General features: G+C 48.0%; 1 protein-coding gene across 1 annotated transcript; it reads right to left on the bottom strand.

The window, feature by feature from the left end:
* Positions 1–2,024: 2,024 nt before the first annotated feature.
* On the bottom strand, positions 2,025–6,435 carry LOC114603212 (homeobox protein Nkx-2.4-like). Its single transcript, XM_028742031.2, has 2 exons — positions 6,024–6,435; positions 2,025–2,701 (listed from the first exon to the last, which is right to left on the bottom strand). Exons 1-2 carry the CDS (start codon positions 6,280–6,282, stop codon positions 2,157–2,159), a joined length of 804 nt encoding a protein of 267 aa, XP_028597864.2. The 5' UTR covers positions 6,283–6,435; the 3' UTR covers positions 2,025–2,156.
* Positions 6,436–10,421: the final 3,986 nt, after the last annotated feature.

Here is a 10,421-nt window from a genome sequence, read left to right as displayed (position 1 = left end):
CACATTTAAAGCTTAATATCTCCCTCAAAGAATTCTGGGCACTGTAGTTTAACCCCCCACCCCCACCCCCTGAGCTAGTATTCCCAGCATCTCTTAGCAAACTACAGTACCCAGAATTCTTTGAGGAAAAGAATGTGCTTCGAATGTGCTTTAAATGTGTCTAGTCTGCATGTGGTTTCCTCAGGTGAGTTCCATATCCAGCGGCAACCTGAGGTGTGTTCTGATTGTGTTTGATATGAAATAGAGCTCTGCCATAAGGCACCATTGTACCCCATCTCTCCCGAGTTCTTTTAAATGTTGTGTACAATTTCTTTCTTCCTGCATAGCAATCGGCAATACTTTTCTGTACCAGAGGACGCAACGGCAAGTAGTTTCACGTCTGGGCAACTGCTAGACAGGCAGCATCCCAAAGGGTGCGCCCAGTCGGTCCCTGTTTCCAGGAGGTTTTCAAAATCAAGCAGATTTTTTGCACAATTAAAGCGGATTCAGGCACTCTGTCACCACAACGCAACAAGCAAGCCCTGAGCTGTCGCCTGCTATTTGCACCATCTAACAACAAATTATCTCCCGCCCGCCCCCCCAAAAACCCTGGTAGTTCAGTCAGAGGCAAATTTATCTCCCATCAGCCCCAGCCAGCATGACCAATGGTTAGAGATGGTGGGAACGGCAGTCCCGGACACCAGGAGGACACCAGGCCGGCAAAGGCTGGTCTAAAGAGAATTGACGTTCCATTTCCCCCCGCTCACTCTTGCCATAATCTGTGCTGATTTGCTTTCGACAAAGCAATAAGAAGGGAGCCTGCAGAGAAATCAGCAAAAGCCATTTGACGGATCTTTCCCTTTTCCCAAGAAAGCTACAGCGATCGATCCTGGAGCACCAATCGATCGGAAGCGCTGGCTGATCTGAAAAGCTGCAGATGAAGTACGTGTCTGGTCCAAGCAGCGGAGCTTTTTTGTTTTGTTTTTGTGGGGTTTAAAATGGTTAGGGACTTGGTGGTTTAAGTCTGTGGGTAGCTTGGCTCCTCCTCGTCTTCCCACCATGATCTCATGATGTTTAGTCTGCTGTCTTCTGTCTCAAAAGCCAAAAAGCGCCAGAGCGAAGGTCGGTCCGTTAGAGAGGGGTGGGGAACCCTCAGCCTGCGGGCCAAATCTGGCCCATCATGTTGTCTTCCCCAGAGCATTCCCACTTTCCCCATATTATTATAGGCAATGTCAGGTGTGGGGCAGGTGGAGACTTTGCTGCGCTGGCTGCTCACCTGTCAATCGACTGCCACCATTAGGGTATCGGATGATTGACAGAGGAGTGGTCCTGCCCACCTATCAGAGTTGGCCCTATCAAAGATCTGTCCTGCCAGGTGGAAAAAGGCTCCTCACCCCCTACGTTCAGGTGAATACCAACCTCAGCCTGCCTTCATCCATCCTGCCTGCCTTTTTACTTACAGGGCTTAGTGAGCAGGGAGAATCTGTGGCAGAAAGCAGTCCAGAATCAGAGGCAGAAGCAAAGGCTGGAGAGGAGGGGTGGGCAAGAGGCAGAGATGAGTCAGGCTGGTGACGAAACCAGGATGTTCTCCCCCTTCTGCTGTGACAAGCTCCCCTTTCCCCTGAACCTCCTTGCAGAACCAGGAGAGGCATGAAGAGGGCAGAGGAGATGTTCGCTTCACACAGGCGCAGTCTCTGATTGCTTGGGGGAAACCCTACAGAGGAGGGGAATTCGGCAGCTGTGGGGAGATGGGGATTTTCAATCTAAGCAACTCTGGGGTTGCGGCGCTCATCTCGCTTTATTGGCTGAGGGTGCCGGCGTACAGCTTCCGGGTCATGTGGCCAGCATGACTCAGCCGCTTCTGGCGAACCAGAGCAGTGCACGGAAACACCGTTTACCTTCCCGCCGGAGTGGTACCTATTTATCTACTTGCACTTTGATGTGCTTTCGAACTGCTAGGTTGGCAGGAGCAGGGACCAAGCAACGGGAGCTCACCCCGTCGCAGGGATTCGAACCGCCGACCTTCTGATCAGCAAGTCCTGGTTTCAGAGCAGCCAGCCTGATGGCACACAAGTCACATCTGATGTCCACGGGGTGCTACCGGTGCAACAAGACAAGGCAGCACATCATGGCCTCTCATGCCATCAAATGGTCCAATCTCGCTCCCCTTCCATCAGCTACCATGGCTTTCCGAACGCAAGCCTGCTTTCCGCAGCCTTTGTGCTGGGCTGAGAGTCGGCGCTGGAACTGGGGCTGGCGGATAAGCTCTGGGTGCTGGGTGCGAGTCCGGGGAAGGGATAAGGAGACCCTAACAAGGACTTCTCCTCCATCAGAGACCCGGCAAAACCGTAACTCCCTGGGTGTGGCGGAACCACACTGTTGTCACAGGTTCGGTGTGCTTCCTGCCCCGGGTCGGCCTTGGGGTCCTGTTGCTTGCCTTGCTTCTTCATCTTGTACCGGTGGTTCTGGAACCAGATCTTCACCTGGTTGGGGGTGAGGCGGGTGACGGTGGCTAAGTGCTCGCGCTCTGGGGCTGTCAGGTACCTCTGCAGCTCGAACCTCTTCTCCAGCTCGTGAACCTGGGCTCGGGTGAACAGCACCCGGCGCTTCCTTTTGGACGGGTTCCCAGTGAAGAACGAGGGAGGCTTGATCACCTCGCCAATGTAGCCCAGGCAGTCGGCTCCAGCTACGCTGAACCCCGATGTCCCCACATACCTGGGGACTGGGGGGGGGGGGAGAGAAAGAATGAGAGCAAGTCAGGCTGTCATTGAGAATCAAAAATTATCAGTCGTACCTTGGAAGTCAAACGGAATCCGTTCCGGAAGTCCATTAGACTTTTAAAACGTTTGAAAACTAAATCACAGCTTCTAATTGGCTGCAGAAAACTCCTGCAGCCAATCAGAAGCCACGGAAGCCCCGTCAGACGTTCAGGTTCCAAAAGAATGTTCGCAAACCGGAACAATCACTTCCGGGTTTGCGGCGTTCAGGAGCCAAAATATCCAAGTACCAAGGCATTTGGAATCCAAGGTACGACTGTATTTTTCTCTTGTGAACCAACCTGAGATCTTCAGATAAAGGCAGTATAGAAATCAAATAAATAATCAAATAATAATAATCAAATGCAGAGTCCCATTTTTGGGTAGTGGGGGAGCTCTCCGTATTCATTTAAAGCAGCGGTTCCTCATTTTTTTCCAGATGGTCACTCTCTTAGCCCCATAAATTCATCCGCAGTGACCCCAGCCCAGTAAAAGCATCATTCGGAATAGCGGTTTGCATGACCCACCAAGGAAGCACAATAAAACTCAAAACAACAACTAATTGTGCAACTTTTCAAAATCTAGCTGAGACTATTTAGTTTGGTTAATTCAACAAAAGTGATGCCCTTGATCCGGCGGTCAAAAGCCCGGTCCTCATTTTAGCTCGGCTGGTTAGCATGCGGTGCTGACAACGGCATATATTCATTTTCAACGCACCTTAAAAACGCATGACTTCCGCCAAATAATCCTGTGGGCCTCAGTAGGTCAAGGAAATCTTAGCTCCATGAGAGGGAAGCTATGTTTGTCAGAATTCTTTGGGGGTGCTTTAAGCGTGCATTAAATATACTGTGGATCTGTAAGGATAGGATGCTGAGCCAAGTGGGTTTTCTGCCGGCAAAACTCTGACACCTTTTTCCAATGCGAGGGATACTGGACTTTCACTAAAAAGTTAAGATCACAAGAAGAGCCTGGCTGCAGGATCAGGCCAGTAGCCCACCAAGTCCAGCATTCTGTTCTCACAGTGGCCAGCCAGATGACTCCGGGGAACCAGGGCAAAAGCTGATATTATTTCCTCCAAATATCCCTGGGAATTGTAGCTCTACCGGCCCCGTTCTTTGTGGGAAAGAATATCTTTTAATTCATAGATTGTAGAGTTGGAACGGACCCCAATGGTCATCTGGTCCAACCCCCTGCCACGCAGTAATCTTTTGCCGAACGTGGGGCTCAAACCCACAACCCAGAGGTTAAGAGTCCAGTGCTCTATCCAAAGTGAAATTATCCACTCCATTCAGTTTCTTCCCATGTGCAAAACCCACAGTCAGCATCCCAAGCCACTGAGCATGCTCAGTTGTCATAGGGCTGGGTTTTTGGAGGTGGGGGGGGGTCCCCCTTAATGTGTTTCCCCACAAATGTGGGGTTCCCCCAAGCCCACTGATACTTCCCTCTTGGGTGGTGAAAGGTGCTGTTCTGACTACATACAAATAGACATGAGGACAATGAGTTTGATTTTATTATACAGTGGTACCTCGGGTTAAGTACTTAATTCGTTCTGAAACTGAAACTGTTCATAACCTGAAGCACCACTTCAGCTAATGGGGCCTCCTGCTGCTGCCGCGCCGCCGGAGCACGATTTCTGTTCTCATCCTGAAGCAAAGTTCTTAACCTGAGGTAATATTTCTGGGTTAGTGGAGTCTGTAAACTGAAGCGTATGTAACCTGAAGCGTATGTAACCCGAGGTACCACTGTATAAGATTCGGTTGCATACCATAATGTATATTTGTAATCTATCGGGTTGTCCTAACTTTTCTTCCAAGGAGCGCAGAGTGCTTTCTGTCCTCACAATGACCCTACGAGGAAGGCTAGGTGCAGGCAGAGGACGGGCCATAGATCAGTGCTAGAGTGCAGGCTTTGTAAGCAGAAACTGTGGAGAGTTGCTGCTGCTGCCAATCTGTGTAGACATTACTGAGCTACACCATTGGTCTATCTCTGTACAAGGCAGCTTCCTATGTTGTTTCAAGGCATAGCTGTCAACGTTTTCCTTTTTTGAAGGGAAATTCCCTTATTCCAAATAGGATTCCTCGCAAGAAAAGGGAAACGTTGACAGCTATGTTTCTAGGTCACCCAGTGAGCAACCAGGACTGTTTGGGCTAAAGGTCTAACCACTACACCACACTCCCTCCATACATAATAACAACTTTCCGACATTCTGACCCGTTCCAGTGCAGGGTTCCCCTAACTTCTGATAGCAGGGGGATTCAAACTGTAGCTTCAAAAATAGGGGGTTGACTTTTTGAGTGTGCAAGAGGCATTCTCTGCCACATCGAACGTAGGCCCCATTCCTGGTTGGAAGGTGGCAAGACCGGGGCGAACCTGGAAGATTTAAGACAGATAAAAGAAAGCCATTCTTCACGCAGAGCGTAGTTCACCTGTGGAACTCCCTGACACAAGAGGCAGGGACGGCCACAAACTTGGATGGCTTTAAAAAAAGAATTGGACGGATTCATGAAGAAATCTATCGACGGCTACTAGACCTGAGGGCTTTGCTCTGCTCTACACTCAGATGTGAATACCAGGAGGGAAGAGTCCCGCTCAGGTCTCGCTCTCCGGTTTCCCGCAGGCTGGCCACTGCGAGAACAGGACGCCGGACTAGGTGGGCCAATGGGCTGATCCAGCTACAGGCTCTTCTCATGTTCGTAACTCCTGCAGGGGTGCGACGGGCAGCCTCCTCCGAGAGCGTTACTCCTCCACGTTTCTGCACTTGGCAGTTCAGAAGCCCACCGACAGCCCCACACAAGTTGCCCTACATTTTGCTTGCAAAAGTAACAACAGCAACCCATCTGACAGCTTATAATAAAAATAATAATTTACTATTTGTACCCCGCCCATCTGGCTGGGTTTCCCCAGCCACTCCGGGTGGCTTCCAACAAAGATTAAAAATACATTAAAATGTCACACATTAAAAACTCCCCTGAACAGGACTACCTTCAGATGTCCTCTGAATGTCAGGTAGTTGTTTAGCTCTTTGACATCTGAAGGGAGGGTGTTCCACAGGGCGGGCGCCACTACCGAGAAGGCCCTCTGCCTGGTTCCCTGTAACTTGGCTTCTCACAGCGAGGGAACCACCAGAAGGCCCTCGGAGCTGGACCTCAGTGTCCAGGTGGAACGATGGGGGTGGAGACGCTCCTTCAGGTATACTGGACCGAGGCCATTTAGGGCTTTAAAGGTCAACACCAACACTTGGGTGTACATCACTTACATGAAGGGTAGCTAAGAGGGTACATCACTTACATGAAGGGTAGGGTCCGTCTGCGGTGCCAGAGGCGTACCACTCTGCGTGGGCCACCCCGTTCCTGAAGTTCTCCTGGGGGTAGGCGGGCAGCTCTGCTGGGCCTGGGAATGCCCCTGGGTAGCAACCCAGCATGGAGTTCGGAGGCAGGCAATTGCTGATGGAGAACCTGGAGGCCCCCAAAGGAGACTGGTGGGTGCCGGGCATAAATTGGGCAAAATCTTCCAGTGCCTCCGCAGCAAACGTTTTGAGGTCCTCCATGTGGACGGATTATTCCTCCCCCCAAAAAGATGGAGGATTTAGAGCTGGGTGCTGAGGTACCCCTCCACACACTCTTTGACCTGCTATTCTTTCCCACCCCTCTTCCAGACGGACTCTGCAGCGGTGGTGATTCATGGGACCTTCTCCTCCTTTTATCTCAAAGTCTGCACCTTATCAGGGATTGAAGTGCTCCACCTACGGCAATGGAGGTGGAGTGGGTGGGTGGGTGGGGGCGAAGGAGCCAGCCCCTCCTCTCCAGGAGTCTAACCAAACAACAGGAGCGAAGAAGCAGACAGTCCAAGTTAATGGAAGCGGTGAATTGGTTTGTGAGGGGAGGCTCAGTTCCCGAACCTTTAACCTGGGACATCTCGCTGGCATCACTGCAGACAAAGGTAGGGCCTACCTGTCCCTGACGAGGTATGCTGTCTCCAGGCATGCCACCCAGATGGCCGTACATTGGGTGTGGGATTTCGTTTTTGTGTTTGAATCAGGTTTCTAGTCCACATGGTTGCAAAATTGGCATAACTGGCAAATTGGGGGGCCATGGCTGCTGAGATCTCGGAAACACCAGAGGAAGGGGAGGATTCTCCGTGGTCAGAAAACAAGGCGGTGGTCCCCCATGAACCAAATCACTTGAGCAAAGCTAACAATTGTATCAATTGCGGGGCTTTGGAGTCCTCCGAGGAGCAGCGATAGATCGGAGAATTTCAAATGACGTTCACAGTTCTTTAAGCCGTAGCTGTGACAGAATTAGTAGAATCCGCCTCTAATTTTTTTAAAAAATAGGTGATCATTAAAAAGTAATCGAACACTCATAGAATTAAAACAGTACACAAAGGTCTATTTAAGAATGCAGATGCTGTAACTACGACGACAACAAGGAGGTGGAAACGCACGTATTTGGGAAACCTGTGCAAAGGCATTGTTTTAGGGGAACGGCATTGCAAAAAGGTGTACATTTGGCAAAATGACCAGGCTGCCAGCTGACATTTCAGGCCAGCTGGGCCCTTTCCCCTCACCTCCTCCTGTGAGAGGATATTTATTTGCCAGGCTCCATGTGGACTTTCAAGAAATCCCTGGGGAAATTGATCAATATCTTTTGTTGTTGTTGTTTAGTCGTTTAGTCGTGTCCGACTCTTCGTGACCCCCTGGACCAGAGCATGCCAGGCACCTCTGTCCTCCACTACCTCCCACAGTTTGCTCAAACTCATGCTGGTAACCTCGAAAACACTATCCAACCATCTCGTCCTCTGTCGTCCCCTTCTCCTTGTGCCCTCCATCTTTCTCAACAACAGGGTCTTTTCCAGGGAGTCTTCTCTTCTCATGAGGTGGCCAAAGTATTGGAGCCTCAGCTTCAGATCTGTCCTTCCAGTGAGCACTCAGGGCTGATTTCCTTCAGAATGGATGCGTTTGATCTTCTTGCAGTCCATGGGACTCTCAAGAGTCTTCTCCAGCACCATAATTTCAAATCCCCATCCAGTCACCACCCACCACCAGAATTTCACACTATCCCTTTCCTCCTCTCCCTCCTTAACATCCCCGTAATAATTCCGATACAATTACCTTAATAACCCTATTCCATTCAATATTTTATACACACTGCTCCCTATAACCATACTGTTCAAAGCACGTGAGCTTCCCATTCCTGTTTGCTTTCCACCTGGCCCACACTCACCCAGCCCTACTGAAGAGGCTCCTCATGAGGCCGGGGGAACATCGCCCGGCAATTGTTTTATTGATTTTTTTATTTAATATGCTGTAAACCGCTTTGAGATGTTTATTAAAAATATAAAGCAGTATAGAAATCTAATAAATAAATAAATAAAATCCCTGCGTTCCATTGATTAATAATAAAATCAGATGTAATGCTTTACATATGAACTTCTTGAACAGCAAATACAAGCAACTGATTTGCTACTTAATTACAACTTATTTGATTCATGAACTAGTGAGTTAATACTGAAACAAAACTGAGGCAGTTTAAGTAGAAGACAGCAGAGAATAAGTTTGGTGCTTTGGATTTTGCTATTTATTTTGGGTTTTGGTTTTTGAGGCTTTTCCGGTTAATTTGATTTTGTGATGGTGTGCAACCCAGTTCAGCTACTGATTGATTGATTATGTGACTGAGGAAATGGATAAAATCAGGATATCATCAGTGCAGGTAAGGAAAAAATAAAAATTTTAATTTTTATCATATACAATACTGTCTTATTTATTTTATAGTACAGCACATTAATTATTGCTTTCATTTTATGGATCAATGGTCTTGTTAGTAAAATTCATGTTAAATTGCTGTTTTAGGGGTTGTTTTTAAAAGTCTGGAATGGATTAATCCATTTTGCATTACTTTCTATGGGAAAGTGCGCTTTGGTTTTGGAACACTTTGGTTTTGGAATGGACTGCTGGAATGGATTAAGTTTGAGAACCAAGGTTCCACTGTAGTACAAATTAATTTACTCTCTCAGCAGCTTCATTAGGGCTATTCCTTAGGCTTTTGCAGTCCTCATCCTCCTCCCCTAGTGATGAAAAGGTCCATGTCCCTTTACCTTCCAAAAATTTTTGCACAGCAGATTGTTTAGCGATTGCCTGGGCAGGTTTATCTTCCAGATGTTTATTCTGGGTTTTGAAAGGGCTGCTTCACTTTCTGCCTCTTCCTTCGGACATAGAATCTATTATATTACGCAAGGCAACTTCATAAAGAGGTGGCTTAATTCAGGGATTTGTTATAACCTACGTAGAAGGTTATAACCTACGTAGAAGGGAATACTAGTCCAGATTCTACACACATATTAGCTATAATGGCAAATTCGAGCTGGGCCTTATTTTTAATGGCTGGATTTCATGCTGACATTTAGATTATCCAGAATAATTGTTCTGTCTTCTTGTTTTGTGACCATAATAATTTTTGTGGCAGTATCTAAATTATAGCTTCCTTTTGAATGGCATAAATTCCGAAGAGTTATTTCTATGATCTTCTCAATGTTTCTTCTGTAGGAAATGTAATCTGACAAGCATATTGTTGATTCCACGTGGCAACACATTCTTTTCTAAAGATCAAGTGTTTATCCTGTTCTAGCCAAGCTTTTTTTCTGTTCTTTGAATGAGTTTTTATCCTGTTGTATCTTCTGTAGCGCAGCCATTAAGGCTGATACCTCAAGATTTAATCTGCATATTGCCAAAACTGTAATTAAAATAGAAGGCACCATCCAACCTTCACAGGGTCTCCACTCCAGATTTGTGTAGGGTTTACTCTTTAGCCTTTTCTTCTCCCAAATACAGTGGCACCTCGGGTTACAGACGCTTCAGGTTACAGACTCCGCTAACCCAGAAATAGTACCTCGGGTTAAGAACTTTGCTTCAGGATGAGAACAGAAATTGCGCAGTGGCAGCGGGAGGCCCCATTAGCTAAAGTGGTGCATCAGGTTAAGAACAGTTTCAGGTTAAGAACGGACCTCCGGAACGAATTAAGTTCTTAACCCAAGGTACCACTGTATATCCCACAAGGCAGGGGAGGTTTAGGACAGGGGTCAGCAAACTAAGGCCTGGGGGCTGGATGTGGCCCCCAGACTCGTAAATCCGGCCCGCACCACAAAGCCGGAACTCGCCGCGAAGCCGAGACTCCCGGCGATGGCAATGGGAGGAAGAAGCCGAGCGGTGGCAGCTCTGCCAATCAAACATTGTGCCTGGTTTACCTCAGCATGGCGCAGGGATGTCTCTTCCAAATGCATCAAGTTTGATTGCCAGAGCCGCCGCCGGGGTGTGTGTGGGTTAGGACTACTTGCACGCCTCATAGGAATTCGGTGTTTATGTGTGTGTGTGTGTGTGTGTGTGTGTGTGTGTGTGTGTGTGTGTATATATATATATATATATATATATATATATATATATATATATATGCTTTCGTAGATTTTCACGGGTACAGGAATGCAGGTTTTGGTGTCCTCGGGTATCTTCCCGTGTAAAAGTTGGGGTGTCTAGGCGACGTTTCGACGAGGTCTCACTCGTCATCTTCAGGCAGGTGCTTTCGGCTTCTTGTTACTGGAACAGAGCAGGATCTCAGTGTTTGAGTTCCTATAAATACTGTTGAGGAGGTGTGGCCTCCAATGTTCTGGGCAGAGAGGAAGTTCCCAGGCTAGTGT

This window comes from Podarcis muralis, chromosome 7 (assembly GCF_964188315.1).
Source record: "Podarcis muralis chromosome 7, rPodMur119.hap1.1, whole genome shotgun sequence".
Classification (NCBI taxonomy): domain Eukaryota; kingdom Metazoa; phylum Chordata; class Lepidosauria; order Squamata; family Lacertidae; genus Podarcis; species Podarcis muralis.
Note: the sequence above shows the minus strand (reverse complement) of the source record. Positions and strands in the feature narration are given on the sequence as shown.